The sequence below is a fragment of the Papio anubis genome, chromosome 1 (assembly GCF_008728515.1).
Source record: "Papio anubis isolate 15944 chromosome 1, Panubis1.0, whole genome shotgun sequence".
In the NCBI taxonomy this organism is placed as follows: domain Eukaryota; kingdom Metazoa; phylum Chordata; class Mammalia; order Primates; family Cercopithecidae; genus Papio; species Papio anubis.
This window is the reverse complement of record NC_044976.1, coordinates 39,246,634-39,273,510: the sequence shown is the minus strand read 5'-3', so window position 1 is coordinate 39,273,510 and position 26,877 is coordinate 39,246,634. Positions and strand designations below refer to the sequence as shown.

The window sequence follows — 26,877 nt, the reverse complement described above, 5'->3', positions numbered from 1 at the left end:
GCTGGCAGGGCTGCTTGGGCTTTGCAAGCCCTGGAGAGTCATTTGGGATCTCTTTTCTCAGAAACCTTACATCTGTGGCCAGCACTTGACAACTGATCAAAGTGATCTTAAACGTAGGGGCAGGAACATAATTACTGGGAGGCTTTTTCACGCCACCCGCACACCCAACCATTGTGGGGAGCCATGACGTCACCAATTGGCATGTTAGACCCTCAGTTTGGGGAATGTTTTTTTAAAAAAAAGGGCCAGATGCGGTGGCTCACACCTGTAATCCCAGCACTTTGGGAGGCCGAGACGAGCAGATCACGACAGGAGTTCGAGACCAGCCTGGCCAACATAGTGAAACCCCATCTCTACTAAAAATACAAAAAAATTAGACGGGCGTAGTGGCAGGCAACTGTAATCCCAGTTACTTGGGAGGCTGAGGCAAGTAGAATCACTTGAACCTGGGAGGTGGAGCTTGCAGTGAGCCGAGATCACGCCACTGAACTCCAGCCCAGGCAACAGTGCGAGACTCCATCTCAAAAAAAAAAAAAAAAAAAAAGGCTACTGACCAGGTGCGGTGGCTCATGTCTGTAATCCCTGCACTGTGTGAGGATCGCCCTGAGGCCAGGAGTTCAAGACCAGCCTGGCCAACACAGCGAGACCCTGTCTCTCTCTATATATATAAAAAATTTAATTAGCTGGGCATGGTGACGTGAACCTGTAGTCCCAGCTACTTGGGAGGCTGAGGCGGGAGGATCTTAAGAGCCCAGGAGGTCTGCAGCAAGCCGTGCTTGTGCCACTGCACTCCAGCCTGGGCAACAGAGTGAGACCCTGACTCAAAAAATAAATAAAATTTAAAATGAAGAGTATCTCCTGGTACCACCAGGTGGGAGAAGAGGTTAGAATTATGCTCGATCAGCCTCATTCAAAGTACCATAACAAGCAGTTCTGCTGGTGAAGACAGTCTGGCCTGCGGCTCACTGGCTGTGTATATGGGGTACCCACATCCAGTGCCTGGCAGAGGAGACGACCACCTTCCTAAACCATGCTTATCCCTCCCCTTTCTCAGTCATGAAGCAGTATAAACAGCACCCATGCACCTTTTCATCTCGCTCTACATGCTGAGAACCCGTATTTGAAGCTTTATGAAAAATTCTGGTTCCTATTAAAAAGCAAGCCTCATTTCTTAGTTTTTAAACAAATTCTCAGGTCGTCTGCTGACTCAAGGCTGCTCACCTGCAGGAGCACCCGGCACTGACAATTCAGGTGACCGCACACAGGCACACCAGCACCGTGCTCAGACGCTTCCCATCTGGCCAATGACATAAACAGAATGAGAAGCAAAGCACGTCTCTTGTTCTGCATTATTTATTTATTTCTTAAGTTAGAGTACACATTGAGTCTGGCCAGAATATAGGAGCACATAGCTGTGCCTATCGTTAGGTCACATTAAGAAAATAACTTCATATTGCCCTTTCAACTGCAGTAACACCATCCTGGAAGAAAAACGTACCCTCGAGTCAAAGCTGTCTATATATGAGAGGGTTTTAGAGGAAGTTTCCCCAAAAGACTCTGTTCTGTAAGCGACCCCTTGATGCAAGGAGTGTTTCCCAGCCCTAGCAACAGGAAGCGCAGCCACAGGCATGGGGATTTTAAAATCACGCTTCAGAGACAGACATCTTGGTGTTTCATGTGACACCAAACTGACCGTCCCTTTGGATGACGAGGACCAGCCACAGTTGGCACTGAGAATCCCCCCAACTCAGGGCAGTATAGAGATTTTGTCTCTGGTTTCATGGCTTAGTGGCAAGCAACACCCTGAGGTTCCCAGCACCAAGTGTTCAAATCCTAGCTAAAATCCTCTCTCCAAGCTCAGTAAGTCCATGTGGCACACTTTATAACGGTCTAGGCATCCAGGGGAAAGCGACAGGCAACGCGCTAGCATCTGCAATGACGCGAGGTAGTTGAGAAACCAGGTGACCGATGGGGCACTCTGCAGCCCCACCCACCATCAGTTCCCATCCCGATGTCTGCCGCAACTCAAGAACTGCAAGGAGAGTGTCACGCGACAGGCAGACACCACGGAGGAGCCAGTACACATGATGGGACATGCAAGTGACAAGTTTCCCAAATACCTTTCCGCATAATAAAATAATCTTAATAAAAACATAATTTAAAGAAAGTGTCCAAAGCCGAGTGTAAAGTCAGAGCTGTAAACTCTACCCAAGTCTGAAGGGTCTCCTGAAGAATCATCCCTGTTTAAAAGAAAAAAAAAAAAAAAGTGGGAATTATATGATGTACATTAAAGTAGAAAAGTTAGAATTTCTAGTCAGCTGCCATGGGAAACGAAGCCTGTTTTTCATGGCAGAGCAGTAGAAGAAGCCTAATAGGAATAATTAGACACTACATTTGTAATTCCTACAGAATCACATTTTCAAGACCTCACACATCGACTTCTACAACCACCCAATGCAAGCATTTTTTCTCCACAGCACCTCATCACAGTGTCACTACTGGGCAATTCTCCACTTGCGAGGCAGTCAGAATTCCATGTAACGGACCAAATATCTGCCTCCTTTACTGGTAACAATTCTTGTTATACCAGCTCCTTAGACTGTGAAACAGCCTATAGCAAACCCCCGGTCAGAGGGTTCATGAGTCCATCTGTGTTCAACGCTTACCTAGCACACAGGCTCTCCTGTCACTAACTTCTCATGCTACCCACCACCTATTTAGGCTATCCCAGGACAGGGGTCAACCAACCAAGGCAGGAGGGAAACAGCTGTGATCAGCAGATCAGACCGGCACAGACCCAGCACCAGAGACCCACTGGTGATGAACACACTGTGTGCAGGATTCAGGGAGGTCCCCCTGCCCAGGCCTTAGGGCAGGAGCGGTGGGGCCACACCCATACCCCTGGTTCTCCTTCCAGACCCCAGATTCCCAACTGACACTTCCTCATTTGATACCTCACCAGCAGAACGCGTACTTCTGCCAACACGGTCCACACAGTTATCCTAGAGGACATTTACGTTTCGTGACGGTGCCCACAGTTACTGCACTTTATGAACCTACAAGTCTTGTCACTTAATAGGCAAACATTTGACGTCTGTTTGGCAATTGTTCCAACTTTGAAGGAATTCCAGAATAAGCAGCAATCAACAAAAAACTGTTCTCTAAGCAGTGTCAGTTTTAAAGTACTTCCTGATGAAAACCTGAGGCTCTGCAGAAATGACAAGTGCCACACTGTCATATCTGTCTCTTCCTTCAAAATCTCCAAATTTTTAGCTACGTCAAACAATAGGGCCTAAGAATTCAGACCCTCCCCACCCCCGGCCCCAGAACTGGTCAGACTGGCACCAGAATGTAGTAATCAGTATTGAGACAACTGCCCAGTGACCATGCTCCCCAAGCTGTCATCCCCAGGGCAGGACTGGGAGGTGCACGGCAATGTGAAGGAAGGACTGCCCATTTGATACCCGCACTGACCTCACTCCTTTCTTTCTTTTCTCTCTCAACCTATGGATTATATTCAAGACCTCACCACTATCATTCCTGACAGGTAAAAATTTTCAGCCCTCAACTTCCACGACATTCTTGCAATCACAATGTGCCATCACCATTTTTTTAAAAAAACTAAAACTTTAAAATAGCACTTACACTACAAGATCAGTCATGATTTATTGATGGAAACTTCAGTTCGGTGATTTCAGAGTCAGGGGAGCTGCTTCCACTTCTGTCACTGTAGGTGTCCCTGTAGAATTCAGATGGTTTATGCATCATCTCCCACCAAAAACTCACTTTACGTCCCTGTTTTTACAGCCACAGTTCCTACAGGGACACTTGTCTGCACATGGCAGGAATTAGAAAGACTGTTTGCTACATATTTAGTATGAAACTACAGAAGGATTTCCTTCTTCTAGCTACAAAAGATATACATTCAGTCACACACCCTACCACCAACTCTGAGTACTGGTTCTGGATAAAGGTGGCAATGGGACATAAACCTCCCCGGGTTGTGGCTTACTTCCCGGGAAAAACTAGTTCCCCTTAACATGGACCAGAGGGTCCTACGCCAAGTGTGATCTGGTCAGTACCACCAGAGCTCAGATGCTGCAGAAAGGGGACCTGGCCAACACGCCAGGGAAGCACCGTGAGAAAGCTCTGGAAAAGGAGAGGAAACTTTCACCCCAGGCGCCTGTGGCTTTTTTTTTTTTATGACTGACTGTGACATTTTGCTGTAATGAATCAGCGACCACCTAAAGGACTAGAGAAGACGAATAGATTACTGAAGCAAAGAGTGCACCTACCTGGGTGAGAGCCTGCAGCCTTTCTGGAGGTAATGCGAGAGCCGCCCCACTGAGGCCAGGAGGAGGCCAAAGTATGGTGGGGAGGGCTTGATAGGTCTGGAGAGGAACTCAGGGTGGTACTGAACACCAACAAAAAAGGGATGATCTGAAACAGACTCAAAAGAAACAGCTTCATTGTGAAGGTTATGCACAAAGTGCAAAAGAACAAAATCTGCTTAAATGTTTCCTGTTTCCATAGGCCCTAAAATAATCTGAAAATGACTTTCTCATTTCAATCTAGGTAAAGGTAACCTCAAAGCATGAGTGATCTGACACCCTTTCTCCAGCACTGCTTGTGCTGTCCCCTCCTGGCTGAAGGCCTCCTGTCCAGAGTCCCATCCCAGACCCTGGCTCCCGGGACTTCTGTAGACTGAGGTCTTGCGGTTCAGGAGAGGGCTAAAGCGGCTTTAGTACCAACTCCAAGCATTTTGGAGAAGGAGAAACTGCGGCCAGAAGTTAAATGGTTCCCTGAGTAAGGCCATGTACCAGAAAGAACTTTCCAGGGTCCAGACCCCATGTTTATCAAGACCCCTTCCCTCATGAGACAGTGCTGCTTCCTAATTCTGTTAGGTCAGGATCAACAAGATAACATTTTTGTATTTTCCCATATGCCAAGAAAACTTTACTAAGTTTTCCATTAAATAAAACTGCCCGAATAATCACCTTCTAACTCCACAATTTCCATTCTCTCTCCTTCGACATCTTGGCCAACAAACTTCAAGCCTTGTTCTTCCAAACACTTTTTCCAGACTGGATTCACCTGTTGAGGCATGAACAATAATTCTGCTGGTCTCTCAGCTCACGGTCTTTCCAGAGTACCAGGAGCAAGCTGGAATCCTCACCTCAAATCGGTGCCGGTGCCTCTCTTCCAGGTAGTCTGCGTCTCCATAGAGTTTCCCTGGCAAAACAAACGGGCTGCATGTAGAGAACTTTATCTCACAGGATGATGCGTTCACAAAGACATCCTCCTTCCCACTTTACTTTTCAGCATCTACACAGCCAAGTCTTTTGAGGGCTATTTCTATGAATCTGCTAAGGTCACCTGCTCTTAACAGCACAGTTTACACTAATTCTTGGGCTTCTGACTCTTTCTGACAACACTAAAGCCATAACAGAAACAAGACTCTCACCACCACCTTCAAGCACGTGAGTGCAAAGCATGGGCACTCTGCTGCTAGAAAACTGCCTTGGAAAGCAAATCAGGATGCATGAAACGGCATTATTAGAACAGAATCTACTTAGGCTGAATCATATGAAATTGCCATTTTTGTGTGACAAAAATTGCCAAACATCAACAATTTATATAGCTGGTCTTAATAGGAAAGTAACCAATAAGGATGAATGTAACCTCACTGCCTCACTGTGTTGAGGCGCCCATGCCTAGGAGTCTGACTGCACTGCCAGTGGCGTTTCTAAGACCCACACTGCTTCTATGGCTATTACAGTGCATCCTAAAAGGGTATGAATAAGAGAGGAAAGAAAGAACTTCAAAAGCAAGAACGAAACAAAAAAAAGCCAGCCTGCTCCTCGAAGCCACGGCACCACCCTAAGACAAGTCCTGGGCGCGCAGAGCCAAAGGCTGGGCCAGCGCGAGGCAGCTCTTACTCATGACTGAGTTCTTGGTCTGGAACAGGGTTCTCCTCTTGCCCAGCCTCATGGTTCCGCCCATCTGCCCTGGGTTGTGTTCTGGCATGTCTACGACCTGGAGATGTTCAGAAAACAGACACCAACTACAGAACTCTGCTTCCGCTAGAGAGAAACCTCCCTGGCTGAGTGGGTGGCAAAGGCTTGTGAGTAGGCTCTAATTCTCCAGGCTTTCCTTATGAGACGTTTTGTCACAGGAGAAAATGCCTCCCAGCTGGCATTTGTAACCTCGGTTGGGTGGAGGCTCTGTCCTTCAGCCTGTCCTCCTGATCTGCAGACAGGACCACAGCAGCCCCTCCTCGGGCTAGTCCCGCCCCAGCACTGTGGACGGTAAACATCACATCCTCAGAAAGGCTGATACAGTAGCACAGACACAGACTGGATGTGTCATAACATGTCTGTCATCATCCCAGCTAGCCCGATGACTGCTCAAAGGCAAGTGATGCAGAGTTAGCACCCTGCAGCTTAGCAAGCATCTGAGGACCGGGTGGGCCATACACTGATGGCCCAGTCCACCTCTCAGCCCAGCGTTCCCAGGCACCTTCTGACCTCCAGGCTCTCTGTGCCCTGCTCTTCCCGACCCCAAAGCCCCATGCTGCAAAATATCTGCTGGTCCACTCCTGAGGCCTTAGTATCTGCAAAGTTCAATTTCAGGTCAACAAACACACAGTGATGCTATCTAAGTGCCGTGAGATCAAGAACCTTGTCCATCTCATTTAGCACAGTGTCCATTTAGCACAATGTCCTCGGTGACAAGGGCAGTCCCAGCACATAGTACGCATCCACATTTGCTGAATGCTGAAAAACATAAATAAGTGCCCTTTCCTTTACATCCCTGTCACCCTGGTCTGAGAATTCAAAGGTGAATAAAGGCATCATCCCTCCTCCATGTGCGTAACAGTACAGCGGGCTGAGAATGCCATAGGCCTTCGGCATGAAATCCAACGCAAGGTACGCCAGCCCGGAAGAGCTTTGGATACGGTTAAGCCAACCAGTGCTCCATCCCAGCAGTTCTCCCAGGACTGTGGCTAGGGATCCCATGAATTAATATGTAATAGACAGATGAAAGCAGTGAGAGCAGCAGTTAGCACACAGTAAGCACACATGCAGGCTCTCATATTAGTATCTACACCGTGTTCTAGGAGTTGAGGGGAGGAGGGATGGAGAATAATTTTAATCAGGAATCTCCTCCAGTTTCCTGGGCTGGTATCTGTCTTAAAAACTTGCTGTGGTCAGTTGGAAAGATTAGGGAGGAATTACGTAATGAAAACGAAAACTTTTTCCTATCTCAGGGTTCTTTGGGATGGACTCAAGCGGTCTCACATCCTGTCTCTAATCATCAATCACGTTCATAAATGCCCCCTCCACACCCTTCTAAGCCCTGTGGAGGTTCAAACACTTGACTCACCACGGGATGACTGGTCGTAGGGTCAAACTCTGTAGAATTGGCATCTGAAATACCAAAATACTTATGAAAACAGTTACAAACAAAAGTGATTAATAGTTTCATTGCTAAGCTCTAAACACAACTTCCCTCCTCAGTTTAAGATCATTGATTATAATAAATACTGAAGAAAGCATCCCCCTGACCTCATCCCATACGAGATCTCACTGTTGTCCAGGCTGGAGGGCAGTGGTGCCATCAGAGCTCACTGCAGCCTTGAACTCCCAGGTTCATGCAATCCGCCGGCCTCAGCCTCCCAAGAAGGTCAAACTACAGGGGCACACTACCACATCCAGCTAATGTTTTTTCGTGTTTTGGAGAGACAAAGGCTATATTGCCCAGGCTAGTCTCAAACAGCTGGGCTCAAGCAATCCTCCTGTGTTGGCCTCCCAAAGTACTGGGATTGCAGGTGCAAGCCACCAGACCGGCAATAAATGGCATTTTTAATACATAAAATGCTCAGCCCACACAGAGTTGATTTTTTTTCCATTAAGTATAACTCTTTCTGGAAAGTCAATCAGTACAAAATGGGGAAATTAAAACTAATGGCATAACCTAGTAATTTTTAATTAGATACTGCATCTTTATGTCAGTTTTTTTTTTTTTTTTTTTTTTTTGAGACAGAATTTCACACTTGTTGCCCAGGCTGGAGTGCAATGGTGTGATCTCAGCTTACTGAAACCTCTGCCTCCCGAGTTCAAGCAATTCTCTTGTCTCGGCGTCCCGAGTAGCTGGGATTACAGGCATGCGCCACCATGCTCAGTTAATTTTGTATTTTTAATAGAGACGGGGTTTCTCCGTGTTGGTCAGGCTGGTCTCGAACTCCCGACCTCAGGTGATCTGCCTGCCTTGGCCTCCCAAAGTGCTGGGATTACAGGCATGAGCCACCGCACCCGGCCTGTGACAGTTCTTATATTGTTTGCTTGTGTTTTAAGACAGAGTCTCGTTATGTCACCCAGGATGGAGTACAGTGGCACAATCTTGGCTCACTGCAACCTACACCTCCGGAATTCAAGTGATTCTCATGTCTTGGCCTCCCAAGTAGCTGGGACTACAGGCGCACACCACCACACCTGGTTTATTTTTGTATTTTTAGTAGAGATGGGGTTTCTCCATGTTGGCCAGGCTGGTCTCGAACACCTGGCCTCAAGTGATCAACTCATCTCAGCCTCCCAAAGTGCTGGGATTACAGGCCTGAGCCACTATGCCTGGCCAAGTTTTTATATTGTCTTAATGTTTCAGACTCTGTCTCTCCAAGATGAACAAGTACTATTTCTTCTAATACTTCATCTTTAGCAGCTAATACAATGCCCAACTCAACTGTTTCACTCAATAGCTCAGTCAGAAATTACCTGATTTCAACTCAACCTTTCTGTTCTTCATTGAACTTACCATCTAACCAAAGCAAAACCACTAAAGACCAAAAGGCAAAGGACCAAGTTCCTTTTACTATGTGAATGCTGGGCACTGTTCTCCTGGCCAGGGTCCAGTCTCAACTGAAGTGTAAGCTCATCACCAAGGCACCTACCCATTTGGGAACCTAAGTAAGAGACAGAGGTCTGCGGCTGTGAAGGATCCAGGGAGCCCAGAAAGGCAGCTCTGGGGTGGCGGGTGGTAAGACAGTGCCTCCTAGGACTCAGAAGCCAGCACTCAAGGGCATGCCATCTACCAAACTGGGCCACACCCCCAGGTCACTGTGAAGCAGCCTCTCAGGGAAAGGGTGAATGAAACCCAGCCCTAAACCATATGCTGGCCACCAGAGTCACTTGTACTTTATAAAGTCAAACTGCTTTTACATTCCTTCAGGTTACTTTGTTTATTTTCCACAGAATTTACAAGGTCTTTCTGAAAATCTAGTATTTGTCGGGTGGGTTACAGAGAATAAATGGGCTGTGATGGACTAGTCCATGGGTGGCCCCAATGCAGCATGCTCAGTCTTCACACTCATGTGTGTTCCCCTGCCCCCTGAGTCGGGGCTTGGCCACATGACTTGTTTTGGCCAATGTGGTATCAGCAGGCCTGGTAAGTGCCTGCACAGTAGGCCTGTCATTTTGGAAGCCAGCTGCCTGCCCTGTGTGAGGAAGCTTGGGCTGGATTAATGAATGATGAGCCACTAGGTGGAGAGAGCATCCTGACGTCCCTGCTGGGCTGAGCTCACAGCTGAAAGGAAGGCAGGAGTGTGTGGTCTCAGATACTACACCACGTGCAGCCAAAACCCATGCACTGAGCCAAACCATAGAATACTGAGTTGAGAAGTCACTGCTGTTGGGAGCCACTGAGTTTTAGGGAGGTCTGTCACGTAGTAATACACATCTAGGCGAAGAGCTGATATTATCTGAGCATTTCCCTATTTTCCAGGCACTGCTAGAGACTATTTACATACATTATCTCCCTTAATCATGTGATGTGCATACCATTATTACTCCCATTTTACAGAAAAAACAGAGACCCATAAAGGCTAAGTAATTTGCTTAAAATCATCCATAAGTGATAAGGTTGGAATCTGAGCCCAGGTTCAATACCTCCAGAGCCCAAGTTCTCATAATAACTGCCCAAGCCTCACTTAGGACGACGACTTCTCACCAGGCACCAGCTTCAGGATGGTGGCCACTGTGATCAAAGTGACAGAATATCAAGAACATGAACACAGGGGCAGAAGGCAAAGTAGGGAGTCTGGCTGTGCTCCCTCCTTCCTGCGTGGAGGGGCCATGCTGTTCCTCAAGAGGCAAAGCAGCTCCCTTACAGCACACCATGAGGTGCTGGGAACCCAGGCCTGCCCTTCTCCAAAGTTCCTCATCACCCAGGCAGCAACAGGCCTCATATCCTCCAGAAATACACAAGTGGGAATTGAATGAGTGTCTTGATGCACACTTACCTCGCCATCCCAGCACGTTTCTTGAGAATTCAACTACTGCCAACTGCATTCCTAAGCACACACCTTCCAGTCGGGGGGAAAACAAACAAAGCTCCATTGAAAAGGCAGCTCCTACTTTTCCCAGCAGTCTCTGCAATGGCCTTTGTGTCCTTTATTCGGAGAAGTATAATCGCAAACTCATAACTTCCTGCTATGAACAAGTACCCTCTGCTGCTACATTTTACTTGTATTAGATTTCAAAAACTGCATGTAAAGTAGATAAAAATTCTAGATTTGCAAAGTCATCTGATTTTAGAAGTAAGTGATATTCTATTCAGTATTTTTTTTTCCCAGACAGGGTCTTGCTGTTGCCCAGTCTGGAGTGCAGTGGAGCGATCCTGGCTCACTACAGCCTCGAATTTCTGAGATCCAGCAATCCTCCTGCCTCAGCCTCCACAAGGGTTGGGTTTACAGGTGTGAACCACCGTGCCTAGCCTCAGTACTTTAAAATTCAAGTTTTCTTACCCTCTCTAAGTTTTTATTTACAGTTGTTCAAGTTGAAAATTACTAAAATGTACTGCACCAGGAGGCATCCAAAATCATTTTGTCCAATTACAGTCAGCTGTTGTGCCAAGTGAGCGGATGTAAAACTCAACATCACGTGTGCTGCAAACAGCTGGGTTCATTAAATGGACAGGAATTCACAATTCATTCTCTCAAAATTCCACAACATCTACATGTAAGCTCGTAAGCATAAATAAGCTTTCCATTTTAAAAGACTGAATTTGTCTCCAAAGAGAAACATGAAGCCTTCTGCTTGGGCTCCTATCCACAAAGACAGCACGTTTCAGTAACCCCCCACTTTGTTCATCGGCTCCCATGTGGCACCGTTCCCCACTCTTTCCTACTCTAAGTGAAGACTGCACTGCAGAGCTCCTTACCCAAAAAAGGCTTTTTCTGATTTCGAGCCCAGGCAATTGCTTGGATTTTTCCTTCGGTTCCTCGAACACCAAATCCTCCTGGAACCAGCACTCCACTGCACAAAAGAACAAACCACAAAGGCAACTCCCCTTTTCTACCAGTACAGCTTGCAATAACCACCTAAGGGGCCATTACCAAGACACTGAAGCCATGAATTAACCCCATACATTGTGCTATTAGGACAATGAATTGTATGTAAATACTATGAACTTAGAAACTGCATACAAAACTATGGACTTTTCTTGTAACATAAGAACATGCTTATTGCAAGGGAAAAAGATAGTACACATAACTGCAATACTGCCCCTGCACTATCTTTGGTACTCAGTTGTCCACAATTATTTTTTCTTGAGACAGGGTCTCACACTGTTACCCAGGCTGGAGTGCAGTGGTGTGATCACAGCTCACTGCAGCTTCAATCTCCCAAGGAGCTGGGACCACAGGCATGTGCCAACACACCCAGCTGGTTTTGTTGTTTTTGTTGTAGAAACAGGGTCTCCCTATGTTGTCTGGGCTGGTCTTAAACTCTTGGGCTCGAGCAATCCTCCCACCTCGGCCTCCCAAAGTTTTGGGATTACAGGCATAAGCCACTGCACCCAGCCCATAATTTTAAATACATATATTAATATAAACAATTTATTTTACCTCTTGGCTTAAAATGCTCCCCTAAGAAGGGGGCCTTTCTTCATCAGCTCTGTGTGCCGTACTGACCAAGACACTCAGAAGAAGGTGTACACCTCCGTAATATTCAACTGTTCTGGTGAACCAGAAACTCTTGCTAATGTTTTTACTATTATAAATAACAGCTGCCAAAACAATTTATGAGATTCTACTGATGGGTACTCATCAAATGTTTTGGATGAAAAATCGTTAAATAAGCCTCATCAATAGATGCATATGGCAAACAGTATCAAAATCAAAACAGCTTTTCAGATCCAATGATATTGACACACTGCATTTTTAAAGGATTAAATCAGACAGCAGGTAGTCTTTCCAATAATTAAAAAATATTTTAACAAGTCAATTACCTACTATTAGCACATGAAAACAGAGGACTTTGTCATTAAAACAAACGAAAAGAACCCCGGAAACCCAGGGCAGTGAACTCTACTCACTGAGCACTACAGAGCTTCTGCCAAGCTTCGTGGTAGCGCACGGGGTCTTCCTGCGAGGTGATGGGCTCCAAGTCCATAGAATCTATGTACTGGACAGTGTTCAGACAGGGGAGAAAAGCAGGCTCGTGACTCGAAGCTGTGCTTTCTTAATTTTTAAATAATATTACCATTTTATCAAAGTTCTGTCTTCCTTAATTCTGGCTTTAAAGTGATCACCTTAATACATTTAATAACTTGAAATTTTTTTAAATATGAGATTTTAAAATACAACAGTTTCCTTCAAAATCATTAAATTCCCAAATCTCTCTCTCTCCGCACTCTACTCTGTTCAGGATCTGGCCTCTGCAGCAGACTCTAGAGGGCTTTCTGTTCAATGACACTCTCCTCAGCCTATCTTCCGCCCAGCTTTTGTGGGTTTTTTCTTTTTCTTTCTACCATATTGAAGCATAATTCACATACAATAAAATACAAGCATTTTAAGTGCATACTTTGAAGAGTTTTGTCAAACATACACATGAAGGTGTGACCACCACCGCAACCAAGACACAGAATGAGCTGGGCGTGGTGGCTCACACCTATAATCCCAGCACTTTGGAAGGCCGAGGCGGGTGGATCACTTGAGGTCAGGAGTTTGAGACTAGCCTGGCAAACATGGTGAAACCCCATCTCTACTAAAAATACAAAAAAAAAAAAAATAGCTGGGTGTGGTGGCGCGCACCTGTAGTCCCAGCTACCCAGGAGGCTGAGGCAGGAGAACTGCTTGAACCCGGAAGGCGGAGGTTGCAGTGAACTGGGATCATGCCACTGCACTCCAGCCTGGGTGACAGAGTGAGACTCCGTCTCAAACAAAAACAAAACAAAACGTAAGTTACCATCTTCCCAGAATGTCTCCCCTCTACCACCTGCCCCAAACAACCTCAGACCTAATTTCTATCATCACAGATTCATTTTGCCTCTTACAGAACCTCATATAAATGGAGCCAAATAGTATATAACCTTCTGTGTCTGGCTTCTTTTGCTTAGTGTTTTTGAAGTACATCCATGTTGCTGTGTTTATCAGTAGTTTGTTCCTTTTCTTTTTTAACATTTTTTTTTTTTTTTTTTGCAGAGATGGAAGTCTCGCTATGTTGACCAGGCTGCTCTCAAACTACAGGCCTTAGGCGATCCTCCCACAGCAGAGCCTCCCAAAGTGTTGGGATTATGGGCTTGAGCCACTGTGTTCAGCCTGGTTTGTTCCTTTTCATTGCTGAGTCGTTTTCTACTATATAAATAAACCATTACAAATTTATCCATTGGCAGGCTATAAATATTTGGGTTGTTTTGAGATTTCAGCTATTATGAATAATTTGTCCATTTGAATAAAAATCTTTTTTTGTGGACATATTTTCAAGTCTCTCAAGTGAGTATCTGGGAATGGACTTATTGGATCACATGTCTACCTTGATAAGAAACTACAGACTGTTTTCTAGTGTGGTGGTGCCATTTTACACTCCCGGCAGCAAGGTAAGAGCTCCACAGCCTCTCTAACACTCAGCCGCTCTAGTGGGTATGCGTCACGATCTCATCGTGACTTCATGTGCATGGATTTCCCTGACAACTAGAGGTGTTGAGCACCTTTTCGTGTATATCACCTACACCTTTTTTTGGAAGTGTCTGTTCAAATCTTGTGCCCACTTTTTAAATTAGGGTGTTCACTATTTTTTTACACTCTCTCCTACCTAAACCCTGCAGTTAGTTCCCTGAACCTCAGGGTAAGACCCAGATTTGGCCCAGTTCATGGAACTGTGGGCAGGCCCTCACACCAGCCTGTCTCCAGACAGCCTCCAATTCACAATTTCCATCCACAGTGTTTCCAACGGCTCCACATCTCCAAGCCCTTGGACGTGCTCTATCTATTCTAACAGGAATGCCCCTTCCAAGCCTTCTCCATCCTACCCAACCCGACCTGGTGTCCCTCCATAAGGAAGTCTGCGTTCCTCATGTGTCTGCCATGGCAGGTTCAGCCTCTCCTATGTGCTCCTTCCTACCTAAGAGACTCAATATTCCTTAAAGGCAGAGACTGTTGCCTTTTCATCCATCTCTCATCCTCTGCCACCTAACAAACACATGGCAGCCACAGACTAACTCCAAGTGAATAAAATAAATGAATGATGGAAAGAACTAGCAAATAAGAAGTCAGGCCTGTATAATGGGATTTAAATTCTTAAAACATGTACAACAGGTCATTCTGCAGGAACCTGTCCAGCAGCACAAAGCAAACTAAATTCTCACGCTGAGAAACACCTGGGAAGTAGAAAGCAAACCCTAATGTGGGGACAGCTACATGGGGCCCGGTTTACAACCTCAGCACTGAGCCCCAACTTTACCTCTGACCTTCATCTCCTCCTGAAAAGCTCCAGCTGATGGGCTGGCAAGAAAAGGAATAAAGAGGACAGGCAGAAGGGAGGGTTTTCAAGGACAGGTGACATAGCACTTACCATATGCCAGGCATAAATCTCAGCACTTTGTATTCATGAACTTCTTACAACAACCCTAGGAGGAAGGCACCATCACCATCCCTTTTTAAAGACGTGGAAACTGAGGCACAAAGAGGGTTAAGTAAGTTGTCTAGGTCTCACTGCTTGTAGATGACAGAGCTAGAATCTAGTCCTGGTCACCTGGCTCAGGCATCCATGCTTTTTTTTTTTTTTTTTTTTTTTTTTTGAGATGGAATCTCACTCTGTCACCCAGTCTGGAGTGCAGTGGTGCAATCTCGGCTCACTGCAACCTCCACCTCCCGGATTCAAGCAATCCTCCTGCCTCAGTCTCCTGAGTAGCTAGGAATACAGGCACACGCCACCACGCCTGGCTGTTTTATATTTTGAGTAGAGACGGGGTTTCACTGTGTTAGCCAGAACAGTCTCAATCTCCTCACCTCGTGATCTGCCCACCTCGGCCTCCCAAAGTGCTGGGATTACAGGCATGAGCCAACGCGCCCAGCCACAGCATCCATGCTCTTAACCATGACACTCTACTGCCACCCATAGATAAGTAGGGCCATGCCCCACCATTCCACCAGCTCAGCTGCTGCCCGCCACGGCACAGACCAGAACACAGTAACTACCATTTACTGAGTGCCCGCCCTGCATCCCAGAGAAACCTCACAGCTCTATGAGGTCAATACTGTCATTCCCACTCTGCAATAAGTGAGGAGCACAGGTTAGGAAAGGCAGCCCACATGCCAACAAAGTCTCCGAGAGCCTCCAGCTGTCAACTGTGCAGCATGCCTGTGGTCCACCAGCGGCCCCCATTTCCACAGGGCATTTTATTTGGTTACCTGATAGTCATAGCCAAGAACTCAAGTCTCTCTCACCCTCTCCTCTAGCCATCTCTCCCCTTCATTAATTCCTGAAAATGCTCTACTGTCTTCTCGAAGCCAGGAAGCAACCACAAATCTTTTTAATCCCTAAAAAGTAATTCCGAGCTCCAAAAACAGAAAGCAGATATGACGCGGCACCTAGGAGACTACAGACTGCTTCCTGCTCATCTGTCGGCTGTACCTGTGCCACCCTCCTTACCTTGATTTCCAATTTGTGGTTGATGGCCAGTGCAGAATGCTCCAGAGCCTTAATGACAGAGGCATAGGAGTCTGAGAACTTCGTGTATTTGCCCACAAGGGCAATAGAGCAGGTCTCCAGCAAACGATCATATCTATCAAACAAACGTCAAGAAATACCCAGTTACTCAGAAGGTACACGCTATCATGAGACCAAAATAGCTATTTTAAGAGAAAAAAAAAACATGTCTGGCCAGGAGTGAGCTCACGCCCATAATCCTATAATCCCAGCACTTTGAAAGGCTGAGGCAAGGGGATCTTGAGCCCAGGAGGTTACAGTGAGCTGACTGTACCACTGCACTACAGCCTGGACAACAGTGAGACCCTGCCTCAAAAACCCCCATAAAAACACATCTGGGAAGAATATAACGGGAATGGCTATTATCTGAGTTCTGTGTACAGACCAGTAAAGAGGAAGTAATTTTCAGATCAATATGGCAGGCTTTGTAAAGAAAGTTTTTTTTTTTTTTTTTTTTTTTGGAAACTTATAAAGAGACAGTTTCAGTACCTCACACAAATTTGCCTACAAAAACTTTTTTTCATACCAAAGGCCAAAAAAATTAACAGACATAAACAGACAATTCACAAGAATTAATGGGATGAAAGCAAGTGTCAAACAAATTATGGGACATTCACAAAATAGAAAAGTCCCCACTCATTAAAAGTTTTCATTGTAGAATATAATAATAGAACAAAATGCTTATAATGCTTTATGAAAAAAGATGATAAAACTGTGCGATTCTGGTAGCTACATGTAAGCAGACAAAGACTGAAGGGAAAATGTTGAAATGAAAAACGATTCTCACAGAGCAATGGAATGAGTACGCCCTCTCCAAATGCTTCTAGGCCGTCATATTGATCTTGCAACTAAGATAAGGCCTGCCCATTGCTCTAAGACACGAAGTGAAGATCTCTGAAGGGATGTGACAGCACCACCGAGCCTTAAAAGAATGTAGTGGAGTAGGCAGCAACACATCCCCTTCCTGATGTGATCCCTTTCTGGTGTGGGGTGAGACACACATTCCCTAACACAGTTCAGATCTCTGGGGTGGTACCCAGGAGTGCTCCAGCCACTGTCAGCCATTCATGTGGGCTTCGGGTATGCACATTCACCCGCTGCCACCGGGATGCCTGTTTGCACTGATCTTGGTAAGGGACAAGCGTGTTAAGACATAACCCGAACTCAGTGCCTGCAGGCCCAGCACCTGGCCTGGCCCTATCAGGATCTCCTCATCTGTGCCACAGCTACATGATAGTTAAGATCCTTTCTGAACATGTCTTACTACAAAGGCCCTTCTAATGCGTGGATGGCAGAAGTGCAAAAGTGCTAGGGCTAGAGTCAGCTTCACCAGCCCTACAAAAAAGTAAAGGAGGCTAGAGCTCCCAGCTCCTCATTGCAGGCAAACCTGTCAGCCATCTCTTTCCATTTCATCAGCATTTTTCTTGGCTGCCTCTCAATAGGAAGGTCAAGTCTTCGAAGAAAATAATCTACAACCCCTTGCTCCTCTAACAACAAGGGGACTCGGTATATGGATGACACATCGTGGACGCAGATCACCTGTTGAGAAAAAAGCAAGTTATTAAATAAAAGCAAAAACTTACCAGGCTTATAGCCTCCTACTAGCTATGTGACCTTGTAAAAATATTATGTATTTGAAAAGAGAAAAAAGGACAATTTTCTAGATAAAGATAAATTACTAAAACAGACTCAAGAATAGAACAGAAAATTAGTGGCCAATCTATTATGAACATGGATGCAAAAGTCCTTTAAAAAAAATTCATGGCTGGGCAAGATGGCTTATGTTTGTAATCCTAGTACTTTGGGAGGCCACGGCAGGAGGACTGCTTGAGCTCAGGAGTTCGAGACCAGACTGGGCAATGTGATAAAACACTGTCTCTACAAAAAATACAAAATTTAGCCAGGCATGGTGGCATGTGCCTGTAGTCTTAGCTACCTGGGGGGTAGTTGAGATGGGAGAATCGCTTGAGCCTGGGAGTTTGAAGTTGCAGTAAGTTGAGATTGTGCTACTGCACTCCAGACTGAAAAAAACACCCAAAAATTAGCTGGGTGTGGTGGCACGTGCCCATGGCCCCAGATACTCGGGAGGCTGAGGTGGGAGGATCACTTGAGCCTGGGAGTTGGAGGTTGCAGTGAGCCAAGATCGCATCACTGTACTCCAGCCTGGGCAACAGAGCCAGAACCTGTCTAAAAAAAAAAAATTCATGATCCAAACCACAAATGTAGTTTTAAAAAATCATGTCCACGAACCCATTAATAGTTTAACTAGGAAGAGTGGTTCTCAAACTCAGCTGCATACTGGAATCATTCAGAGCTTATAAAAGGTCAAAAGCCCATGCTGCCCCATAGACCAGTTGAATTAGGATCTCTCGGGGTAGGAGACAGGCAACAGTACTTTTAAAGCTCCTGAAGCGATTCCAGTGTGCAGTCAAGTTTGGGAACTACTGCATTAGGAAATTTAACAGTGGAATTCACCACATAAATAGAAAATTGATTAAGGAAGAAAAAATTCCCTCAGTAGATGCAGACTTGATAAAAATTCAAAACCAAATTCATAATAAAAATGATTGGTAAATTAAGATTAGGGAAAATTCGGCAATATAAAAAACCCACAGTAAACATCACATGGTTTAATATTAATGCTTACTATTTAGAGTCCAGAACAAGGCCAGAATGGTCACTTTCAATACTTCTATTCAATGATGTACTGAAGATACTAGCAATTATCATTAGATAAGAAAAAAAAAAAAATGAACCAGAAAACAAGAAACGGTTGCCACTGAATAAGGCATACAATATCACTGCTTATCCATAAAAACCAAAAGAATTTACAGGTAAACAATCAGTACTAATAGAATTTTAGTAAGGTTGCTAGGCTATAGATGAATGGACAGAGGTGAGCAGGGTCTCCTATACATGGGCCATATCTAATCAGAAAATGTAATTTTTAAAAGTTCACAGTAGTAATGAAAATTATGAATAGCTATAAATAAATCTAAACAACTTTATAAAGATTAGTAAATCTATAATGTACTTTTATTTTTAAAAAGTATAGAATAGTATCCAAGGATAGTCTTTTCAACAAACAGGGCTGAGACAAGTAGATATCCACATGTAAAAATCTCAACCCTTACCTCACACTACTCACAAAAGTTAAGCTAGAATGGATCCTGTAAGACCTAAAACTAACTTTTACAAGAAAATCTTCATGACCTTGGTTAAGCAAGGAGTTCTTAGATACAACAGTGAAAGCACAATCCATAAAAGAAAAAAACAGACTGGACTTCACTGAAATTTAAAAGTGTCTGTGCTCTAAAAGACACTATTAAGAAAATGAAGGCCAGGTGTGGTGGCTCACACCTGTAATCCCAGCACTTTGGGAGGCCGAGGCAGGCAGATCACCTGAGGTCAGTTCGCAACCAGCCTGGTCAACTTGGCAAAACCCCATCTCTACTAAAAATACAAAACTTAGCCAGGCGTGGTGGCACATGCCTGTAGTCCCAGCTACCCGGGAGGCTGAGGCAGAAGAATCGCTTGAACACGGGAGGCAGAGGTTGCAGTGAGCAGAGATCATGCCACTGCACTCCAGTCTGGGCAACAGAGCAAGACTCCATCTCAAAAAAAAAAAAAAAAGGAAAGAAAATGAAAAGACAAGGCACAGTTACGGAGAAAGTATGTGCAAATCACATACCTGATAAAAGAGTTGTATTCAGACTATATCAAGTCAATTCAGTAAGATAAATATTCCGATTAAAAGAATAAGCAAGGCTGGGCATGGTGGCTCACGCCTGTAATCTCAACATTTTAGAAGGCTGAAGCAAGAACATACACACAGGCTAAAAAGGAGTTCAAGACAGCAACAACAAGACCTCACATCTCTACAAAAAATAAAATAGCTGAACATGGTGGCTTCCGCCTAAGGTATGAGCTACTCAGGAGGCTGAGGCAGGAGGGCTGTTTAAGCCCAGGCTGCAGTGAGCTATGACAGCACCACTGCCTCCTAGCCAAAATTTGAAACCTATGAGACCTAAATGTAAAAAAAAGGCAAAAAAAAAAAAAAAAAAAAAGGCAAGGCCCAGGTGGTGGCTCACAGCTGTAATCCCTATGCTTACTTTGGAGGCGAGAGACAGGTGGATATCCCTTGCCAAAGAGGTCAGGAGTTCCAGACCAGCAGCAGCATGGCAGAACACACCATCTGCTGAAAATACAAAATTAAGCTGGGCAGGTGTGGTGGCAGGCTTCTGGCTCCCGGCTGCCTCTGGGCTGAGGCAGGAGAATCACTTGAACCCAGGGGGTGGAGGTTCCAGTGAGCTGAGATTGCTCCACTTCACTCCAGCCTAGATGAAAGAGTGAAAACTCCATCTCAAAAAAAGCAAAAAAATTTAAACTTAAACTTAAATATGGAAATACTTGTTACATTTTTAATAGTGAATAATTTTAAGACTGGGCGCAGTGGCTCATGCCTGTAATCCCAACACTTTGGGAGGCTGAGGCAAGTGGATCACCTAAGGTCAGGAGTTTGAGACCAACCTGGCCAACATAATGAAACCCCATCTCTACTAAAAATACAAAAATTAGCGGGGAGTGGTGGTACACACCTGTAATCCAAACTACTTAGGAAGCTGAGGTAGGAGAATCGCTTGAACCTGGGAGGTGGAGGTCACAGTGAGCCAAAAGATCGCGCCACTGCACTCCAGCCTGGGTGACAGAGTTAGACTCCGTCTCAATTAAAAAAAAAAAAAAAATTGAGCAATTTCAATGACAACCTATTCTGCTACAGAATTAAATTTCCTTCACTTGCTAGGACACAAATATCTAAAACCTGGCCAAAGCTACATGCTCAATGTATCACCACTGGAATTTCCATACTAAGCACCACACTTAGATACATTACAGGTTCCAAATTTTGGATTTCCTGCATCATAGGTGCAGTAACAATAACACTAAGATCTCTGTGACAGCCTACAACACCCTAGACACCAGGCACCAGAAACATCAAGTTGAATGAGGTGGCCCTTGCCCTCCAGAAGCTCAGAGTCTGTGAAGGGAGATACACACCACACATGTACACACACACGTGCACACATGCGCGCGCGCACACACACACACACACACACACACACACACACCAGAAAGATGGGCCCACTGGCAGCATACGTGAGACACCACACAGGAGCCCAGAGAAGGACGCAGTTAACCCTGAAGGCCAAGGGCCAGGAGGTTTGGCAGTTAAAGCTTCTCAAACAACACTGTCTTCGCTAGAACCTGAAGGATGAGAGTGAGCAGGAGACTGGCAAGCCAACAGGAAGAGGGGGACATGGGTTCTTAACAGAAATTAGCCAGTGCAAAAGTACAATCACAGGGACAGTGGGGGTACTAGGGGAACCGAAAGATACTCCACCTGGCTGGAGTACAAAGTACAACGAGGCACGGAGAAGAGGCAGGAGGGACACAAATGTGTTTGGGGAACCAGGAGAGGCAAGGAATGGCAAATCAGAGCCGATGGCGATGGGTTCTTCTGGAACAGCCCACTATCTCTAATTAGAAAGTAACACAAGCCTCATGAAACTCATCAAGAGGCTTTAGAACAATTAAAAGCAAAAAACAACTTATTAGAGATGGGAATTTCTACTCACTTGTTCAGGCTCAACATGGCAGAACATTGATATTTTCTCCTTCACTGATGTGTCAAGTGGATTTGAGCACCTGCATACGACCTAGCAGTAGAGAACAAGATGGCTTAGACAGAAGGAAAAGATGACAAAAGTAGGGGTTTTCCCTGATTGAAATTAAAACAGACTTCACATCGTTAAGATGAACGAAAATGTTAATCTCAGCACCAGGCACATAATCCATAAAAATATTATGACCCGTTTCAAAGCTAAAATCCCTAAACACCAAACTGGAGAAATATAAGAGAATGGCAATACAAATGAATACATTAATGAACTACAAGAGCTCTGGGGTTTTCCTCCATTAGTGTTCCCAGGTAGGAGTAAAAATGAGAATAAAAGGACTGAGAGGAAAAATAAGGTCTGGGGAGTACAAGACCTAACACGTGCCAAGCAGGAACAAGTGGCAAACTAGAGCCCGGTTCAAAGCACTAATCCTATTTTCCCCATCATCAATTATCAAAAGCAAGCCAAAAAGACAACGGTCTTGTCTGTCATGAAAGAGTGATCTTAACTACACATAAAAGATTACACTGAAACCAGTTATCAGGAAATCTTACCAGATCTGGGGAAAGCCCAAGCCCTCGAAGTTCCCGAACACTATTCTGGGTGGGTTTAGTCTTCTGTTCCCCTGTTGAACTTGGCTATTTTACAAAAGGAAAAAAAAAAAAAAAGTTAGTTTCTCTCTGATAAGGAGTTTTCAAGTATGACTTTTCCTTGAACCCCTTTTAAAAAGGAAATAGATCATTTGGTCACTTACATAATTTAGCTTTTATGTTTGTCAAAGTTACATGTGCATGCATTTTAGAGTAAAATGGTTCTACCGAGCTTGTAAGCAGTATCGGCCCTCACCCACTCTCCCCTTTCCAATCCCTAGAAACCACCGCTCTTCAACTCTTAACTGATCTTGCTGGTGTGCCACTTCTTCACATTTACTTGGAGCCATTTTCTATTGATTTCCCTGTTAAATGAGGATCCTGCCCCCATTAGACACTTTCCTGTGCCTGCAGCCCTCTTTCGGGTTTACATCCTTTTGAAGTATTTAAATACTGTTCCCAAACCACGTGCCACACTTTTCCTTTCTGGACTAAATTATCTTTATTCTCCTCTCACACTTAACAGATAGACGTTACATACGGACTTGTAGGATGGAAATCATTTTCTGTTGGACTTTTTTAAAAAATAGACACAGGGTCTTGTCACATTGCCCAGGCTGGTCTCAAACTCACAGGCTCAAGCAATCCTCCCACCTCTGCCTCCCAAACTGCTGAGATAACAGGTGGGAGCCACCATGCCCAGACTCCACTAGAATTTTTAATGAAATCGCATCACTGTCTTTTAGCTTCCAGTATTGTTGCTGAGGGGTCCAATGGCACAATGATTCTTGATTTTTCTCTTTAGAGCCTTTTAGAACTTCTGCCCCATTAGTCTGAACCTTCACAATAATATGCCTTGGTGTGGGTCATCTGTCATCCAATATGCTAGGCACCAAGGGGGCCCCCTTTCAACCCAGAAACTGATGTCTAGAAATTTCCTTGAATTGTTCAGATAAGGGGTCAGAAATTTTTTTCTGTAAAGGGCCTGATGATAAATATTTTAGGTTTTGTGGGCCACACAGTCTCTGCCACAAGTATTCAACTCTACTGTTCCAGTGCAAAAGCAGCCACCGACAGCACATAAACAAATGGACGCAACTATATTTCCATAAACTTGATTTCCATAAAGCGGGAGTAGGTTCCTGTGGCCCACAGGCCATCGTTTGCTGACCCCTGGGGTTCAGATTATACTTCCGTTTCTCTGTTCTTATTTTTTGGAACTCCTATTATTTGGAAGTTAGAACTTCTGAGCCGGTCCTCTAATTTTTCTTACCTTTTCTCCTATTTTCTATCTCTTAGTCTTTTTGCTGTACTTCCTTAGGTATCTCCTCAACTTACTTTCTCTTAACTTTTTCATTCTGCTACCCAATTCTTAATTTCCAAGGATTCTTTTATGTTCTCTCAATGTTTCTTTCTTACAGCATCCAGTTCTTATCTAATGGATATACCTTATCTCCTTTTAATTTTCTAAGAATAGTAATGACTGGTCATTTTTGGGTTTTTTGTTTTTTTTTAAAGTTTCCTCTGCTTGTAGAGCCTCAGTTCCCTGTAAGTTGCTTTCTGTTGCTTGGTCTCTTACCTATCAGATGCTTTCTCCAAGTGTATGGAGGCCTGCTCCAATGCTACCTGTAGGTTCTGTGTGAGTGGGTAGGCTTGTCTTGGTGAAAATCTGGCTGGCTTATTTCACGGGGAGCCCCCAGAGCCAGTGTCTTTTATCCTGGGCTATCCATACCCCAGAGGACAATCTTACAATCTCCCACGTGGAATGGCCAAGCCTAAACATGTCAATTCTGGGAACCGAGTGGTGGAAGAAGGCAAGGAGTGTCAACAGCGTAACATCACACACAACCCCATGTTTGTAGTCCAGTGTTACCGCCCTCAACTGTCCCTAGTGTCTGCTCATCCAGGAACCCTCTCCAGAGAACAAGCCTCCAGTCTTCTGCCAAGGTGGGAGGAGGTTAATGCCCAACTGTGCACTTTAGGAAAAAGATGTCAGGGTCTGAGTCTTCTGAAGCAGTAGTTACATAAGGTCCACCCTCATCCCGCTCCTGAGCTTTGGGTTCTGCAGGGCAAACAGGGCAGCTTCTCTGCTTTCATTGCTGCAGGCGTAAGATCTGGCACTCAAGGTAAGCTTAGTCGGTTTCTATGCATCCATATGCCTTCCAGCTTCCTAATTTTTGTTACTATTGACTCCTCTCCACAAGATTTGCTTTAAAAACAGCCTCTTTACTCTAGTTCCACCATACTGTAAAGACAAATGCACACGGCCAATCTACATCTGCAAATGCAACTGCCCTGATTTTTCAAATGTTTTCTATTTGATCTTTTCAAAAAAGTATGATTGTAACAAATTTAAACTCACAAAGTTCTTTATTCTCTGCTTCCTGCACCTCAAGTGAAAACTACTACACAATAAGTAAAAACCATTCCAGTTTACCTTTCCTCCCTCCTCTCCATCTCTCCCAGAGTAAAACTTTCAATGTCTTACTTACCTGGGGAACTAGACTGACGTGGATGTTACAAAAGTTCTCTCTTTTGACCTTGAATTGGAACTGACGGAAGGCCTCAATAAAGGGCATGCTTTCTATGTCCCCCACGGTTCCACCAAGCTAGAAGAACAAAGTTGTTTCAGAGGTTAGGCACTAAACCCTTCTCTGGCAGTTTAGTTTTCTAACAACTGTCTGTCTTCCTGATTCAGTGATGCGTAATTATGTAACGTGGACTCTCTAACCCTGTATAATGTTAGTTAACAAGAATTAGACATCTCTTTGTACTAAAAGGTTACTCTTTTGGACAGGCTCATCGTTCCCAAAGGTTACTGTGGAACTTTCCACATCATTTCAAGAAAAAGGTCAGCTGAGAGAGGTGTCAGGAATGTTATCTGTATCGCAGTGACAAAGCAAAAAAAAAAAAAAACCTAAATCTTATCTCCTTAGTTAACCATAAATAATTTTTATACTGAAAAGCATCAGTTGGCTGGGCACAGTGGCTCACATCTGTAATCCTAGCACTTTGGGAGGCCAAGGCAGGCAGATGGCTTGAGCTCAAAAGCCATTGGCAAAATGGTGAAACCCTGCCTCTCCCAAAAAAGTACAAAAACTAGCCGGGCATGGTGGTGCACACTGTAGTTCCAGCAACTCGGGAGGCTAAGGTAGGAGAACTACGTGAGCCCAGGAGGTCAAGGTTGCAGTGAGCCATGACTGCTCCACTGGACTCCAGCCTGGGTGACAGTGAGACCCTGTCTCAAAAAAAAAAAAAGCATTAGTTATAAACAAACTGCTGGAACTTCTGAGTCTCCTGTTATCTGAGGAACACTGAGATCTAACAGCTAGGATCAGCACAGCAGGAGTACAGATACTGAAACCAAATGAAGCTCATTTGGAGATGAATGCTCTTGCCAGAAGAAAGCAAAAGATCTGCTGACTTGCTCAAGAGACAGATGAAAATGTGTCACACTACTCATGGGAATAGTCAGTACTAAGTAAATCTATAAATGCTAAAAAAAAGAAAAAAAAAAAAGAAAAAAGAAAAAAAAAAGGAGCACTCTTTGGGCAAAGTACGGTTTTCCTTTGCATGGCCATTCCACATGACTGTTACTATGCCCTTACCTGCCACATTGCAACATACTGCACCAACACAGATAGGAGGGCCAAGGGCTCCACTGGGAAATGTCTTATCAGTTGTTGATGGCTGACTAAGGAGATGAGTACACTTGTTCACATGTGCAAGAATCATACAAACCTCAATAACACACACTTGAGGTTCCAGGCCATCTTCATCTACAGGTATTAGCGCCTGTCTCATCACCCACTCCTGGATTGCATCTGTGATATGAGGGACAACTGGGAAAGAGAAAACAAACAGGGAACTTACGCTTATCCATCTACATTGATCGAGACAAATGCACTGACTGTGAAAACAAACTGCGGCACTCTCTGCCTGGAGACAGTAGCAATAGGGTCATAAAAATACTTTTGAGGCCCCCTTTAACTGGCCTCAACAAATCTCTGAGCTCACACTTCCTGCAGCCAGATGTCCAAGTTGTTGCTGGAAGCCCTGCAACAGAGCAAGGCTGAGAGTAGTGTCCTGAGCCACACGGGCGCATATGCCCCTGTGCAGAGTCACACATTAGTATGGCCAACCCTATTGCTCACAGATGAAGGTGGGCACACTACACTTCAGTGCATTTCCAGGAACAAGAGACTTCTGGGACCCTGTTCCGTATGTTTCCAGTTTACCAAAGGGTAAACAATCTACTGCAGTGAGCCAGCACAGCACAGCACAGCAGAGTCGTTAGGAGCACAGCACCCGGGGTCAGAATGTCTGGATTCAAACCTCAGTCCCATGACTCGTTAGCTGTGGATCTTTGGGTCAATTATAGAACTATTTTAAGCTTGTTTTAACCATTTTAAGCTTAACAACATGTTAAGTTGTGGAAATTTTGTGAGACAGCACCTGTAAAATGCTCAGTAGAGCACCTGCCATGTCAGTGCTCAAAGAATGCCAGCAATTGCTCAACACTTCAAAAATCATAGTTGCTGGGCACAGACTGCAAGTTCCTAAAAGGTGAAGATTACTGTTTAACTCCAGGTCACTCCAGTTACAGCAATGCCTCATGCACAA

The 26,877-nt window shown here is 44.7% G+C and overlaps 1 protein-coding gene across 4 annotated transcripts in view; it reads right to left on the bottom strand.

The window, feature by feature from the left end:
* Positions 1-1,337: 1,337 nt before the first annotated feature.
* Positions 1,338-26,877, bottom strand: part of CTPS1 (CTP synthase 1) — a 32,806-nt gene continuing 7,266 nt past the window's right edge. For 2 of the 4 annotated variants that reach the window (XM_003891671.3, XM_009205988.3), the window contains exons 4-19: positions 25,996-26,096; positions 24,747-24,863; positions 22,219-22,302; positions 21,623-21,703; positions 17,374-17,525; positions 15,930-16,062; positions 12,373-12,461; positions 11,218-11,312; positions 10,298-10,360; positions 7,387-7,430; positions 5,940-6,036; positions 5,177-5,232; positions 4,998-5,094; positions 4,296-4,440; positions 3,646-3,739; positions 1,338-2,240 (exon numbers count right to left, since the gene is read on the bottom strand). In XM_003891671.3, the coding sequence (XP_003891720.1) occupies positions 3,655-3,739; positions 4,296-4,440; positions 4,998-5,094; positions 5,177-5,232; positions 5,940-6,036; positions 7,387-7,430; positions 10,298-10,360; positions 11,218-11,312; positions 12,373-12,461; positions 15,930-16,062; positions 17,374-17,525; positions 21,623-21,703; positions 22,219-22,302; positions 24,747-24,863; positions 25,996-26,096 (1,439 nt within the window). In that variant the 3' untranslated portion in view covers positions 1,338-2,240; positions 3,646-3,654. The remainder of the gene's footprint in view (positions 2,241-3,645; positions 3,740-4,295; positions 4,441-4,997; positions 5,095-5,176; positions 5,233-5,939; positions 6,037-7,386; positions 7,431-10,297; positions 10,361-11,217; positions 11,313-12,372; positions 12,462-15,929; positions 16,063-17,373; positions 17,526-21,622; positions 21,704-22,218; positions 22,303-24,746; positions 24,864-25,995; positions 26,097-26,877) is intronic. The other 2 variants (XM_009205997.4, XM_009205992.4) reach the window with 1 other exon arrangement.